The following is a 16,642-nucleotide window of genomic DNA, read 5'->3' on the forward strand; positions in this document are numbered from 1 at the left end:
GAGTTGAGTTGAGTTGAGTGGAGTGGATGAAACAAGTCTCATACATTTACTAAGCCTTTCTGTTTTTAATGCCAATTAAAGAGGCCTTTGTTTTTGAACATATATTTCACTAAATGGTATCGAATTATGAAGTAATTTCCTTTTTTTCCATCTCAAAACTTTGAGAGAAGAAAAAAAAGACTTCATTTTCACTCCACGTGTTGAGGCCTCTTGCACATTGCAATGTGGCTTTAATCAGAGTATCACAAAAAAAAAGAGAAACGCTATTATGACCCAGCCAGCAAGGCAGCCATATCTCAATTATTCCACTTCAAGTTTAATAATCTCAGGCTCAGAATAAGAAGTATTTTTCTGACTACAATGGTATTGGTTAATTATTGAATAAAATAAGGTTGCTAGACAGATTAGATCAGTGTGTTTATTTCAGAGCTTGCTGATGGGTTTATGCTTTGGCATCCATTCCACAGCTGTTGTAGGTGTAATCAGTGTCTCCCACAGGCTTTGGAAAGTTTTGGTTCACTGATGGTATTATTATGTTGATAAAATCCTTTTGAAAATCTGGGGCATCTGTCCTTTGAAGTTTTTAAGATGAATCCTAAGGTATCAGGTATTTCATGTACACGTTTTTCCCTGTACCCAACTGCAGCGGTCTCTGTAGTGAAATTAACATAATATGTTTACATACTCATGTGATCTTGGCATGTTTGTTGATATCTGATAATACATTTTAAAGCCAATATCATCTGATAACTCGATCATGAATGTTGCATCCCTAGTTAGCAGTTGCGTATTCATAGTTGTAGAGAGCCAAGCTAGTCAAAATTGATGTGTTCTTTTAGTTTATAACTGTAAACGTTTTTGTGATTATTAGTCAAGTGCCATATTTGAAAAAAGAAGTTCAATTAAGATATCAAGAAGGCAGACACTAATGTTTGCAAATACCTCTGGAGTTGATGTGAGATTCTGCTATGTTTACTGGCAGAGACCAAACTCTTACACTTACCTTGACCCCAGTAAAAGCTTACCTAATTCCCTAATTCCCTAATTGTAAACTTAACCAAAACCTACTGTAAATCTAAACCAGGACACTGTCCTCCCACATACACAATATCTGAAAGCTTTCAGGTCAATGAAGTATGTGTATAGCATCACTAAGAGCTTCACATACTGTACATTGTAATTATATTTACTGAGTTTGGTTAAGCTTTCACTCTCAGAACTTATTTGAGATGTGACCAAATGGCTTTGTGCTGTAGATTGCATAAGCAGGTGTCAAAGCTGGAAGCACACGAGTGAAGTCTAGGGGAAAAAATGATCAGTGTGTACAAAGTCTTGGCTCAGATTGCACAGCTGTTTAAGAGATATGCTCAGTGACCAGACCTCAAAATGCCTTTCCTCCCTCTTTTTTTCTCTGATCTTCTTTATAATAAAAGCCACAGGATATTTGAAGTAAAAAAAAAAAATCATCATCTTTTTTTATGCAAGTCTCTTCCTTAGAATGAAAGGGAATTGAGTGGGATTCTTTGCTTGCTGACATGTGTCGACACACGGGTTTCCAGGTGTATTGTATATAAAAGTGTGAGTGTGAGTGGAGGACAGAAGGAGAAAGATGTAAGTATAGTTTGTTTATGTGTCTCTGATTGAATATGTGTTTGTCTCTGGAGTACGTCGTTCCAAAATGTTGTCCCTCAAGCAGGAGAGTCATTGGCTGAGAGATCTAACATGGCTCTGATGGGCTCTAAACCTTACATTATTGTAATTTATTAATATTTGGATGTGAGCCTGTATATATCAGACCAGCAATTCGGGCCGTCACTTTATTCATTGTCTTCCACTTTGTCCTCCACATGAGGGTGGGGGATCACTGTACACAATCCCAGCTGAGACCTGTACACCCTGGACAGGTCTCCAGTCCATCACAGGCCAACACACAGAGACAAACAACCATTTACTCTTACATTCAGTTCAATTAAGAGTGTCCAATTAATCTCTGCATGTTTTGGACTCCTAGCCACTCCTCCTCCTCCGTGTGGCCACACTGTCACTTCATAAAGAAGAAAAATCAAGTTTGAACAATTCCATAATGACTCATTACTCTTTTGCATATCAACAAACAACCCCCTCCCCACACTGCTGTCAGTGCTCCCCCAATACTCGTCACAGTTTTTATTATTTTATTGACAATTAGTTGCGTTGAATTTGTGCTCTCATGTCTCCCGCAGTGTCTCCAGACTACTGTAATAGCATTCAGTATAGCCTTCCCTCTACTGATCTCCAAAAACTGTAATCAAATACGTATTAGCAAACACAGAAGTGCAGTGATTCATAAAACTGACAGACAAGCAGAAGTATCATCTTTCAAAAGATAGGCATCATAAAACAAAAAGAAACGTATAGCAGTTGAAATAATGTAAATGTAATGTAATGAGGGTGTTTGAGTGTACAGATGTAAATGTGGACATTATAATATACACATATACATATACATACATTGTTACTTACACACACACAAAAAACAAACCACTGATGACTAAACATCGTCCTAAGTCTGTCTTTAGAATTCTTTAAAGTATACAGTTTGGTTGTAATTGTTCCATCACTGCGCCTCTTTATACCTAATGGACAAATGACAGAGCTCTGTACGGAACATTGGAAGCTGCAGCAATTTTGCTTTTCCTGTATTTTCCTCATGAAAATCCGAGTTTGGCTGGAAAAATGAATGAAATTGCACGGGAAACAAAGCAGCTTGATACAGAGTTTTGAATATAAAATGTGAACTTTATACACAGTGTTTAAAATAATGGTGGGTTCTGGAAGTAATAGACCTAAAGGTGCTTCTTAAATCTTTTGAGAGGGAAAAGAAAAGAGCGAGGAAAAGCAGACAGTGAGAGAAAGAGAGCGAAGTAAAGACGGCGCAAGCAGACACAACTGGATGCAAATGGTTCAAACAGTTCAACAGTTTTGTTAGCTACTGGCAAGCAAAATGTTTTAATACTCAAAGGGTGCAAGACATTCGTATGCCCCCATTGCTTGAGAAGAAACTCTATCCCTCCACTGACCACAAAGGCTGCACTTCATAAAATGTTGGGGAAAATCTGGAGAGAATTATACATTTTTCCTCTTGTCTGCTTCTTGGTTAATTGTTGTCCTTGTTCAGTTTTGAAATTCCATCTGTATTTGTTCTTTCAACATGTGTTGCCCTCCCAGAGTTTGGAAAAAGCTCTTTAGACGTTTTATGTGTCAAATTGAAGCAGAGATGGGTCTGAGGATTTGAATAAAGGAAATCCAGAAGTGCATGATGAAAAAGACAATGTACACACAGGAGTAAGGTCTGTAAAACTGCTGGCACAGCCTTTTTTAAGTGGCCTCATTTGTGTAACAATTAGTTCAATCTAATGGTGAGACACTCCTATACTTACTTTCCGTGTCGGGGAAGTACGGTTACATACCAGAAATAATGTCAATCTTCTTTGTTTGTGTAGTTAGCATCTGCTTCTAATTACAAAACACGAAATGGTAGCTTCCACATATGAAGGCCCTTGCTTACAGTACACAAATAAATCTTATTTTAAGGCTATAAGAAACAAACACTTTTTATTCTGGGATTATACAAACTTCTGCCAATAAACTACTTCTAACGGTACACACTGGACCTTTAAACGTTTCTTTATATACGTGCTTGTCGTCTGTTGATCTATGTTATGCATGTGTGTGTGAATGTGTGAGTGACACAATTGTAGAGAAGTTCCTGGATTATTTTGAGTAACATACACCTGTACCTGTACACCTGTGTATCCAGGTACCAGCAGTCTGTCTGTACTTTGTTGAGAGGTGTATGAAGAATGTTTCCAGACACAACAATGTCATTCTTGTACAATAACATTTCAAACATCTAACCATGAACTTGCATTATGCGATAAAAACAATTGTTTTTCAGTATTTCACACAGACCAAACAAACTGTCTCGGCTGACATATTGTGTATAGAATTACTGACTAAGACAAACCCAGAGTACTCTGTACTTAGCTATAGTGTTGCATTATAATTGCAGTTGCTAATGCTATTAGTAGTACACAGTACTATTGTCTGTAATATTGGCGAAATTAATAAATACAATAAATCCGTGTTCAGATCTCATGAAGGGAAGTGATGAGGGCGGTTGGCCCTGTTTGAACCTGTCATTAGTTTCAAGTGTTTATTTAAAGGGCGGATTGCTTGTGGAATGAATGATTGCTAAACAGTTGACAAGCTAACAATATTCAATTTAGAATGCATGTCAAACAAAGACGAGCAGTAAATCTTCATGTTTAAGAAATTAAAACACGAGATTTTTGGCTCTTTTACTTGAAAGCTAACGTTTGGGTTTTCCGCAATTAGTCATGAAAGGGTTCAGCTCTGGTGTAGTGAACAGGATATGCATTGGCCATGTATAAGGGAAAGCAATGTTTTTCCTGTTCAGATAAATGGTCTGCTGCTCCGCCTGAATAAGAATTTGGCTTAAACCCCTTGTTGAGTCGTACTTCGTCCTTGGGTTGCTGCGACTCAGAACAATGTCAGAGAAGTGCAAGTTCTATTTAAATTAAGGTTCACTTAGAGCCGAGGTCTTGAACTCATGGCCCGTAGCCCCCTAATTAAGTAGAATAGAATTTAGCTCATATTGCTCACCCCTATTGAGCACTTGTTTCCTAAAGAAATTGACTTTTTTCCTATTTTTTCACTTCCTCTCCTGACAGACTAGACACTCATTGGCCCATTGGTGAGTTTGAGAACCCTGACATAGACTAAGAATAATAGAGAAAGTGGAGCAGTACGAGTATAGGTTTGTGAAATTTGAGAAGCATTGACAAACTGTCGTAAAAAGTCCTTAAAAACATCTGTATAATTTCCATTTAGAAATTGTCTCATGTTGATATTCTAAATCAAACGTGTCTCAATTTTGCAGGAGATTCAAAGATTTTTGTTCACCCCTTTAAAACGAGTCTAACATATGCTGGCTGAGAAAATCCCTGTGGCCCCTTCCATATTTGGCCCCCAAAGGCGCTTTCTGCGCTTAATTAAAGTTGTGTTTTATTTTGGAGGTCAGTCATGTGCCTTGTGCTGGTGAATCTCTCTCCCCAGTGACATTCACATGTTGCTATTTGACACACTAACAACACAGTGCCAAGGACAGGAGTGCAGAGATTGTGTAATAGCACCTATTACTTGGTCAACGTCCATCTGCCAGCTCTTCTCCTGAAGTGACTCTCTGAACAACTACATGAGGGTCACGCCGCCCAGTTGTTGTCTGTGTGCTGTTTTCGATCTGGTAGCTTCAGATGTGAAATGTAAACGAACGCCTGGGGGAGAAACAGTGGTGTGTTTATTTCTCTTTCTAATGTGTCTTGTTATGTGATGTTTTAAAAAGAAAGCCGATGCCTCTCTAACTAACTCTGTTTCAGGGAGAAATGATGTCTTTTTCACTCATCAGTGAGATCAGGCCTTTCATCAAAATACTTATTACAATTTGAGATGAAGGTTAACATGTGTTGAGGCGGGCTGTATTTACACACATTCACACATTCACACATACACACGTTCATCGTACACATAGACCCGTCTCATGGATCGACTGTAGTGCAGCCCAGGCGGATGATTTATGTGCCAGCTCTGAGAGAGCCAGCGCATGGCTGTAGATCAATGCCGGAGTTCTGAGGGGGGAATGTCCACAGATGCCAGGGAGATGTGCAGCATAATTCACACAATAGCAACAATAACGGCACAGAGATGCAGTCAAGGAAAGAGGGACAGACAGACAGACATGAACAATGAGAGGACGTCAGTCTGGGAATCTGGGGAGTGATTGAATCTCTGACGTATGTGTGTGTGTGTGTGTGTGTGTGTGGTCCCTTAACAGCCCATATATGGCTTTCCTAGTTCTCCTCTTTTAAATGTCCTTATTTGACTGAGTACACAGTTGTTTCATACTCTTTATTTTAGTGTTAAATGAAAATGACTTGGTGGGAAAGAGTGACAATTGATTGTCTCTGTCTATGAACACAGGAAGACACAGAAAGAAGGAAGTAGATGTAGATCCTGACTGATTCAGAGTCTTTTTTTAACTTATCTCCTGTCTTTGTGTCCATTTGCACTAAATTATAAAGTAGTTAGTTACTCAGAACCTCTGTTTTTCGTTGTAGTTTTTTGTTCATTGTAGCAGACGTGCAAAGGTGCAGGGTAAACTCCCATGAGCAAGGTTTTCTCCCCCTTTTTAGAGTTTAAGCTCAATAAGCACAAATGATCTTTTTGCAGGAATGCCACACTTTCACAATGGGGCCACGCTCCGATCCTGTCGGCCCCCATTTTGCCTTCCTCAAGGGGGTTGTCAAATATTTGCAGCCCCTGCTGCACACTTGGACTCAGAATAGAATCCCCCTCTAGAATCCACCTCTGTGCTGGCTTTTAAATGAATTTTGAAGTGTTTGTCGCAGCCCTTCTGGATTGCTTTCGATTGCCACATTGACCTGACACAGACAAGGCATGAAATTCAGATTACAGTTTGAAATGTGATGCTTATTTTGATCACAGTTTATTATGGATACATGGATGAATGCTGTGTGTTTATTTAGCGCTTTTTTAGTCTTGATGAGCAGTCAAAAGCTGCTTTACACTCTTCATATGCATTCACTCTGACTTTTTTTCCTATCATGCATCAATCATACCCAGCCATCAGCAACGTGGGGTTAACTTTCCAGTTGTAAGACAATTCACTCTACCACTCAACCACTTGTGCACTGTATATTCTGTAATAAGACCATTCTACTCAAAAATCCCATAAACTCAAGAGATTTTGGTAAGAATCTGATCATCATTTGAAAAGAGTCACTGATAAGTAACGGCCTCAGTGGCGACGGCAGTTGGAAGTGAAATTTATTGAGCGCACAAGGACTATTTTCTCGTAAAAAAAAATCTATTGTTGTTTGGGTTGTTCAGTACCCTGTTGAGATTTAGTGGTCACATCTGATGTGTGCAAATCTGATGTGGGGCTGTAAATATCTAATGTGTTCCAGCGCTTTAAACTCGTACAGATGTTGCCTCCTGTAATTTAATGCAATCTGCATGTATGTGCTTCCTCCTTGGAGGCCACCCTGGACGTGGCCTCCCTTCACCTTTGCACAGCACTTCTGGGTATTTTCTCTATTTATTTGTCCTCTCACTTACTTACTCCAGGTGGATTTCAGCTGAGCTGCCCATATGGTTGATGGGAATTAATAACATTCACTACATCTGTGTCATATAGTTCCAGGTTTAGAAATTCCAGCACAGACAAAAGTTCCTTGGCCGATCGAAGGGTTGTGAGCATGGATATAATTTCCTTCTCCAAAAGCTCACGAAAAACAGACAACCTAAGCTGAGGGCTGACTTTGCTGCTCTGTAGTGGACTTGATCTCTGTAATAGCTGATAGAGGAGACTGTACAAAACGCTTATTCACCCATAGAAAGCCCTTGACTATATGATTCATAGTCAAGAAACTACTGGCTCAGGAACTCAAGGTAACATCTGCCTTGTTGCTTCATTGTCAGATTTCATGATCAGCATGTTGTTGCAAAGCTGGGGTAATCATGCGAGGAGGAATGTGTAAGTACTTTACGGACATTAACATTTGGTTTGGATTTGTTATCATGAAAGAAACACAAACGGACCGTGTGACTGAGGCGCTCTGATTTTAAAACAGAGTCATTTTGGGAATCGGTGCAATAAGTAAAAGTCACGTTTGTCGTCTGCACAGTACAAAAGATCAGCAACTGAGTGTTTGATGGAAAAGGTTCAAAGTAAAAGTCTGTGTATCCAAGAAAAGACACAAGTCATCTACACATGACATCCCACAGAGAATTTCACTTTAAATTCATTGACCAAATGAATCTGGCATTTGTGGTGCTGAAGATGTGAAGAGTTCAAACACATTATATTATATTAGAACGGTTATTTTTATATACCGTATATATTTTCCCAAACCTTGAAATGATTATGTTCTCAAATGTCTTGCTTTGTTTACAAACCAAAAAGAATGAATTTTGATGGTTTTTTTTGTTATATGGAGCAAAACAAAAGAAAAACAAAGCAATATTCAAATGTAAGAAGCTGAATAATCCGAGGACTTGAACTGATTAATAGATGAAAATAGTTATTAGATGATTCATTTATATCACATACTGGTACCTAGATGTGCCTTTGTTTCTGTAGGTTTCACAAGTCCTGCACTTTCTGTTACGCCATGGTCACTACAACAGTGTTTTCATAGTGCATACAATAATATTTCCCATGCATTCTATGACATTTGTACAGTATTGCATCCATACTAAGGCTGTGGACACCCTCAAAAGACTGTTTCAACCAACTAAACAGGATTTTGGCAAGGAAGTTTGAGCACAGCTGAGTGTTGAGTGATGCTCGTCAACCGAGGGCAGTCAAAAGAGTAAAGCTGGTGATGTTGCCAACAGACAGATATACAAATATAACAGACAGCTTCATCTTTTCTTCTCTTTTTGTAAAGTTTTGCTTTAACATGTAGACGGAGAATTAAGTCTAATTGTAGAGCACTTGCTTAGCATGCACGAGGAATATTGCTGCGTTCCATTTGTGTTACAACTTTGGGTTAGGAATCCAAGATGGCTGTCTTCATGCAAACACTGCTACTTTTAACGCTAATAGCACTTCCGTCTTAAATCAGTCGTACACATTGCACTGTTTGGTTTTTGTCTGTAGACATGATACTCTGCTGTCCCTGCGTCCCTGTTTTTAACGACTCCTCTGTTCTCTGCAGTCAGGTCTCAGTGTTTCTTATGACGAGTAACACTGAGGATAAATGAAAACATGGATTTGTAGCATGGATGAACGTTTTCCAGACCATGAGCATATTCTGTGAAATCTGCCGAAATGGCTTTTGCTGACACACTGGTGACGTCTCCTCCTCTTTCGCCCTCTTTCTCTGTTTATCCAGGGTGACATCCAGCAGCTGCTGATAGTGGCAGACCCCAGGGCGGCCTATGACTACTGTGAACACTTCAGCCCCGACTGTGAAACCCCCAACCACCATGACACCCCACAGGCTCAGGAACCTGAGGAAGAGGTATGTATCCAAAGGAGGGGGAAATCATTTGGGAATGGATGGGATGCATTTAGGAGTAGAGAGCAAGGAGGGATGTGTGGTTATCCAGAGCGAGGGAGGAGGGGTAGAGAGGAGTTCAAAGTAGGGGCAAGGAGAAGGTGCGGTTATAATCCAGTAAATCACAATGATTGGATATCCTGGAAAAAAAGAAAGAAAAAGAGCTCTCTCTCTTTTATGGGTCCAGTTTTGATGATAACAAAGTGACACTAGGAACGTGTGTAGTGCTCAGCACACAGATGTTGCCCCAATCAAATTTCCAGGTTGTTTGCACATAAATATTGTTTAAGTAAAAGAACACTCTTGTTTCTGTACTTTGGAGGCCACTGACTTCAAATAAGACGGTTGATAATGACAAAAAGAACAAAAAGTAAAGAAGTGATTGCACAGGGTAAGGATGTGTGGTATACTGTAGGAGGTAGACCATTGAAACTCATCAACTTTATTTCGTTCCTAACCGCATTTTGAAAATTGTCCAGAAAAGGCTTCAGTGCCATAAATAATGGTTTGACAGCTGCTAGTAACTGTAGATACAATTTTCCCTGGTTAGAGCCAGCCCATATGAACTGTGCCAGAAATACATGAAACAGTAAAAGAATAGTTTTTGCATGATCTTAAAAAAATGTTTTTACAAACATTCCTGCAGCCATAAGAGCTTTAACAGAGACTGGCTGCCGTGAGTTTCAGTGTGAACTCGAATCTGTCTGTTTCTCTAGGCTACTTCACTGATGAAACGTGCTGACATATGAAAATAAACTTAAACGCACCATGTAGCCTCTTCAGTCAAGCATCATCTATATATTTTGTTATTTTGCTAGTTCAAGCCTTTTCTGTCGCCTGACATTTTCCCTCACCATTTCACTAAATAACTGATGAGCTCACACTGGAAACTTTTCCTTCTGCCCTGCCACGGAGTCTGAGCCCACTTTGGAGTGGCCCCGTGATTTATATCACTAACGAGTTCTACAGGCTCTGCCCAGACTCCCAGAGAAATTTAAGCTTTTCCTTCCCCAGCTAGAATCCCAATACCTGGAAAAGTAGACTTTAGATTCCTGGTTAAAAAAAAAATAAAAAATCAAGAGCCCCTACTTTATTTGGTACCATGTCCTGGAAAATATTGCTTCATCATCAAGTAGCTCTTCAGAGCCAAAACAAGGAGCTTGTAGATTGTGAGGAGACAGTAGGGAGCAGTTTGAACTGGAGAACATTGTAAATCTGGTTTATTCGTTGTTGATTTCTTTACAGGAACATTTTTCTTACGTTCTAACATGGTATTTTATAAAGGACAAAACACTGTTGAAAATGTTCAAATGTCTGTAAAGTTTTGGCGATGAAAAAAACTGAAATTTAGATCCTTTGCGTTTTATCTGACTTGAATTTTTCTCCAAAACCTTTACAACTCTATAAATGCACAGCCAGTGGCTTTGAACTTAGTCTATGAGGATGCACCTTGACCTTTAGCCTGTGCTGGCTCAGCAATAGCAGTGAGCCACATGCCTGCAGCTGGGTTAAAAGAGGAAGACAGGGTGACGCAAGAGAAGGAAGTGGTAGCTCCAGTATTTATGCCTTTCATTCAGGCCTGTGGTGAAGACCTTCAACTCAGCCAAGCACTCCAGCTCCGTAAATCCTTATAAATCCTCCTTTCTCCATATTCTGACCCGCTCCTTCTCTCTCTCTCTTTTCCCCTGTGAGTCAGTGGAGTTGCTCTGGCCAAGAATTCTTAATTGTATGACCCCCAACCACCCCGAAAGGGAGCCGAGCCAGCGTTGCACCCGGCTGTGGATATTGTTTTATTTTTATGAGCTTAGTAGTTGTCCAGGGACTAATATTTATTCCTCTGCTGATAGAGCGTTGCATATCAGGGGTTGGTCTGTTAACTTAATCTGCCCAAGCTGTTTTTCAACAGCGTTTAAACAAAATGTAGATTTATAGACAGAAGGCAAAAGTGGTGCAGTAGTAAAATGACATAACTTTTTATGGTCTGTGGGCAGTCCACCAATGCCAATTGGCGTTGGTGATTTAAACAGTTTCATATTGTGGGTGATAACAGAAAACTGCTTATAAGCCTAAGAATTAGATGGTTGATATCTCTATTCTTAGTTTGATATTTGCACTGTTAAAGTTACACTGTAGCAGTCAATTTAACACCAATTCTGATTAGGCCCATGCATGACGAGTGTTCAATTTAACTTGTTTGGTTTTAATTAAATGCTAAAACAGTGTTTTATATTGTTTTTGACCCTTTTAGTTTGAAGGTCAGCGTTTTTCTTTTGGCTTCTCCCTCTCTGGGGGTCACCACAGCGGATGTTCTGCATATTTGATTTGGCAGATATCTTTACACCGTTTGGCCTTCCTGAGGCAACCCACCCATTTATATGGACTTGGGACCGGCACTAGGAGTACACTGGACATGGCTGCGGTCAATTTAGAGTGGATTAGGTACCCTGCTCAGGCCCCCAGCCCCAGCAGAGTTGAACTGGCCAATGTTTCCCTTTCTGCTTGCCCTTAGTCTACTTTAGTTCAACTGAACACTATTCCTCAGGGAATTTGGTCCTAATTGGAACTGGTGTCAAATGGACTCTTACTTTACTTTATGTTAAACTGTAATTTGATATTCTTTTAATATTCAGATTAATCAATTGACACTTACCATAAATAAAGGTAGATCTAACCTTTGGACTGAACCAATTCAAACTACAACAAGTTTGAATTGATTTAATTTAATACAATTCACATTTCTGAGCCTGGATATTGCAGCCTTGAGTATTGGCCGATACCAATATTGATCCAATACGATATCAGCAGTAGTCGTACATACTTTATTTACATATGTTGTAGTGTGGAATAGTAGGTATGAGAAAAACTGACCCATTTATTATTAACCAATGGTTACATCAATGTTAACCTTCAACATAAGAATATATGTTCATTTCATACAGTATATGGTTAATTTCATCAGGAGGAAAGTACCAAGTGCTCATGGGGGTGTTTTCATTGGTAACAACAGCGTGTCTTCAGAGAACACCCCCCCTTGTTTTCACTGTTTTGGATTAGCCCAACCAACACGGTGAGTGAGTCGTCCCGCAGGTAAACCCGGAGCCAGAGGACCTAGGACCGGCCCCCGCAGACGTACTTAGCACCGTGTTTGGAGCTCTGAACACATTTAAAACACACAAAGCTCTTGGCATGGCTGGTTTTTGGTGTATCATTAACAGACGGAGGCCGTTGAAAGTCGACAGGTGGCGCTGGTTTACGAAATAATGTTGTTTTAGCCTCAGGATGAGCTAGCGTGCTGCTAATGGCTAACTCGCGCTCGCTGTGTAGCTTCGTAGCCTCTGATTTCAGAGGTTAAAGAAAAAGGTTTCACCTCTGAAATGTCAGTAGCACACACACACACACACACACACACACGCACGGCGCTGTTGTGATCACGTGATTTACATGCGCCCAACACGCAGAGACCACGTGATCAAAACGGAAGCTGCAGGATAGAAGAGGTGGAGCGGAATGTCATGATGTTAATCTCCGATACAATATTTTTGTAAAGATTTTAGAGGCAATCCGATATAATCCGGTATCGGATCGGGACATCCCTAATTACATCACTCACATAGACAATGTTAACACTCTTTTTGTGATTCCCATCATTTTCCAGAACACAGTGAGTCAGGGGAGCTTGGTTCTGTATTAAAGGGCCCATTAATGAAACCCAAAGAATGTTTGACTTACAGGATGAAGAAGAAGAGGCAGATACATTTTACTGGCAATTAACATCATGACATCCCATTGGAAGCAACAAGGAATCTTAATTGCTGTCAAATTACAGACATGAGTGAAGGACTGCTGTCCTCATCCATATAAAAATGTTCATTTTTCTAATATGGATGTGATATTTTCATTATTTGACCATGTTTGTTAGAGCATGAATGATACTAAACCTAGTGTTTCAGACGACATGGTCTTATATGCCATGTAAAATAAGTGCAACATGTCTTGTGCTGCCTTGTTTACATGATTGCACCTTTTTCCTTACAGTACACTAACTATGACTATGGTGAGTTGTATGACTACAATGAAGGAGAGTTAACAACTGATGCTCCTCCAACTGAAAAAGCCAAGACTGAGGTAACAACTAACACAGTCGCCATGGCATTTACCATGATAACACGTACTGTAAACATACTGTTTCTCATTTTCCTTTTTCTGTTTATTGTTATAAAACGTCTGCTTTATACAGAACGTCTTTGCAAGTGTTTAAAGACCAATCATATTCTCCTTATCTTGTTTTATTGTACAATGCATTTTTTTTTATACTGTTCCTGCTGTGATTTCAGACACACGTGGGTGGGTACGACTACACAGATGAGTACGACTACACCACAGTGGATGGAAGTCAACCTGAAACTCCCACTGATACTGCAGGGCAAGGAGAGGTAACCCAGTCAATAAATTAATAATCAAGACACTTCATTTGTTGTGTAACTCAGGACAGGACAGGACAGGTTTATTTCTGCTCAGTGATATTTTGTATGCGAAAAAAAACTAAAAGCAATGTTAAAACACTGACTACTGTACCGATTACGACACAATACATTCTGCAGATTTCAGGAGGTGGCCCATGTCCTTTTCTCCTTACTTTTGTGATATTGGAATAGTTTTGAACACAGATTATGTAGATAATGCTCGCCTGAATTAGCGCTGTAGAAACTTCTCTGGATAAAGACGGATGCATCTGCTGTGTTTTTGCTTTATCTGCTTTATCTGCTTTATCTGTGTTACCTTAGGATAGATAATATCCTAAGACCAACGTACTAGGGCTGGCCAATATATTGGTATTATATTGTGACATGAGACAAGACATGGTCTTAGATTTTCTATATCGTCATGTCATGATGAGGTGTGTGTGAGGACTTGATGTGAATATCCTTCCTTTGACATTCAAAACCATAGAAAACCAGGTATTATCTGGAATGAAAGGTAATACGTGTATACATGATAAACAGTAGATCATTTTTATTGTACAGTGTATTTGTCACTCTCCTTTGAGAAGCACAGACAAAGGAATGTTCAGCTTTATGTCCCCGTATATCTTGTATATCGGAATCTAACCTGAATATATTATTTTTAAGCCATGTCGCCAAGCCTTTCCGAAATAAGGATTTGTTTTATGTTGTGATATGTATCGATATCGACTGATATAAAACAGTATATCGTGATAAGATTTGTTTCCCCTATCGCCCAGCGACATGCTCCATCCTGGTATGGATCACTTTGCATTTTGAGCTGGTATGACAATGTTGATTTTAAATATTCTTACCTAAATATATAAATGGATTATGGTTTGTATTATGTCTGAGGTTTACGGCATACAATAGTATATACGTAAGTCATGTCGTTCCATATAAAACAGAGGAGATACAGTGGTGATAAGAAGTACAGAGTAATTAGAAGTGGGTATTAAAGCTCGCTGTGTTTGATCTTACACAAGGTTACCAGATGAATGACATGTACTGTTAATATGATATCTACTTTTAATAATTACGCCCACTAGATCCAATACAAGTTGATTCCACAATCTTAACCCACAAAACCAGGTTTGCATGAGACACTGTCAATGCAACGCTGATCCCATGGAGTCAGTAAAAACTCTAATTTACTGCAGTGAGATTGAAATTGTAAGACCTTGGCAAACATCCCTGATATCTCACTCCTGTTGTTCTGCAGAGAAATCATTATGTGGTGTTAATGTAAAAACATATGCTAACATTAAGGATGCTGTCCCAGATTAGACACAGATGTGTGCTCAACTAAGAGCAGTGCAACCTACTTGATCTTAGTAAATCATTTTAGAATTGTTAACTGAAGCGCTTGAATTCAAATAATACACGTGAATCACAGAAACTGTTTTCACTAACCAAACCTCCATGTTCCCTCCCATCTTGACAATCCCTGCCACCTGATCCTAGAACTACGATGGTGGGATAGTGGATGATTACATCACCGGCGTGGAAGAGGTGGGGGCGGAGCCTACGGTAGCTGTGGAAACCCCTGCCCCAGTGGAACCTCATGAGTCTGTGGACCCTGCCACTGATGTGTATGAGTTTAAGGAGTATGATTTGAAGGAATATGACAACACCAACAACAAAGACTTTGTTGAGAAGCCATATGACTATGGTGATTATGGTGATTACGACACCAAACCTACCCCAGAAACATACGAGGAGGAGTTTGGTCCTGGTGTCCCAGCAGAGACAGACTTCAGAGAGAGCAACGTAAGTGTTACAGGGGGTTTGAAGAAAATGGTTTGTGTGGGTTGTGGTGGGAGGATGGCGAGGATATTGGTGGCATTTTGATTGCCTTTTTTGTTTGTTGTTTCTAATGGTTTGCTGTATACCTTCATGCACATCCAACAAACACAAATACACCAGCAAACACACATTCTGTCTATCCAAGTTGCCTGGAGATCAACAGATGTTGACCCTGCTGTCAGAACAGACACACCCTCCATAACCTGTGACCCCTTACTGTTTTTCAAAGACATGCCTATCCAGGGTTATCACACCAGTGATCTAATTGGATTACCTGACGACAAACTTAGAGTCTTAGCAAATGTTATTTAATCACATCCAGATCAATATCTGCTGAGGTCGTGTCTGCTGAGGCTTGTTTCCAGCTCCCTTCTTGGCCTCAGAATGCAGATTCTCAGAGGCAGGAAGTGACACAGTCCCCGTCTGGATGTCTGTGTGTGGGTCATTTAGCATGTCTCCATTAGTGCTCACCACTCTACAATCGCAGGGTTTTTCTCAAAAAGAGCTTTGACTTCAGACTTCATTGTATAATCTGGTGGTTTTTGAACACACTGCTGTAGGTGGTTTGTGAATTCCACTTGTGTGAAGTCATTGTATGGATAGTGTCAGGTGACGACCTCTACATTTGTGCACAGTTGGGGTCTCTTTTTTTCTTCTTCTGCAGTCCCCAGCATTTAGAAAGCTTAGTAAATAGGAGTTCACCCAAACTCTAAATTATAGCTCCTTGCTAAATTATTCTTGAGGTTTATTTTTCCAGCAATCAGAAAAAAAACCCGCTTTTACCCCAAATTTAACCCCCACCTAAATCGTTTTCTGCATGCAGACCAGTCAGCACTTTGCTAAGCACTTCTTTGTCAGAGTTTTACACAACCTCTATAAAAGTGAAGACACCCAGGGCATCATACATGGGCATCTGCTGCACATCGGTCTCACGTTTTCCATTTTTGGCCGTCAAACCATGGGTTTCAAATGTTTGGCCAAATAAATGTTACTGTGTTCTGTCTGTAGGTGGGTGGAGGTCAAAGTTACCTGGGGGAAAAAGGAGAGAAGGGTGAACCTGCTGTCATTGAGCCTGTAAGTACAGTATTATCGTTAAACATCACATCATTTAAAAACAAACCAGTTAACAGTCTCCTTATATAAAAGCTGCATGACAAACTTCACCATCAAAGTAATGCAGTTTTTCAACTT

The 16,642-nt window shown here is 39.9% G+C and overlaps 1 protein-coding gene across 2 annotated transcripts in view; it reads left to right on the forward strand.

The window, feature by feature from the left end:
• LOC122775789 (collagen alpha-1(XI) chain-like) overlaps positions 1 to 16,642 on the forward strand; it is a 93,198-nt gene that overhangs the window by 13,997 nt on the left and 62,559 nt on the right. Inside the window, exons 5-9 of one of the 2 annotated variants that reach the window (XM_044035967.1) lie at positions 8,979 to 9,107; positions 13,179 to 13,268; positions 13,478 to 13,576; positions 15,110 to 15,415; positions 16,460 to 16,525. In XM_044035967.1, coding sequence (XP_043891902.1) covers positions 8,979 to 9,107; positions 13,179 to 13,268; positions 13,478 to 13,576; positions 15,110 to 15,415; positions 16,460 to 16,525 — 690 coding nt within the window. The remainder of the gene's footprint in view (positions 1 to 8,978; positions 9,108 to 13,178; positions 13,269 to 13,477; positions 13,577 to 15,109; positions 15,416 to 16,459; positions 16,526 to 16,642) is intronic. The other variant, XM_044035976.1, reaches the window with a different exon arrangement.

This window comes from Solea senegalensis, linkage group LG1 (assembly GCF_019176455.1).
Source record: "Solea senegalensis isolate Sse05_10M linkage group LG1, IFAPA_SoseM_1, whole genome shotgun sequence".
NCBI classification, from domain to species: Eukaryota; Metazoa; Chordata; class Actinopteri; order Pleuronectiformes; family Soleidae; genus Solea; species Solea senegalensis.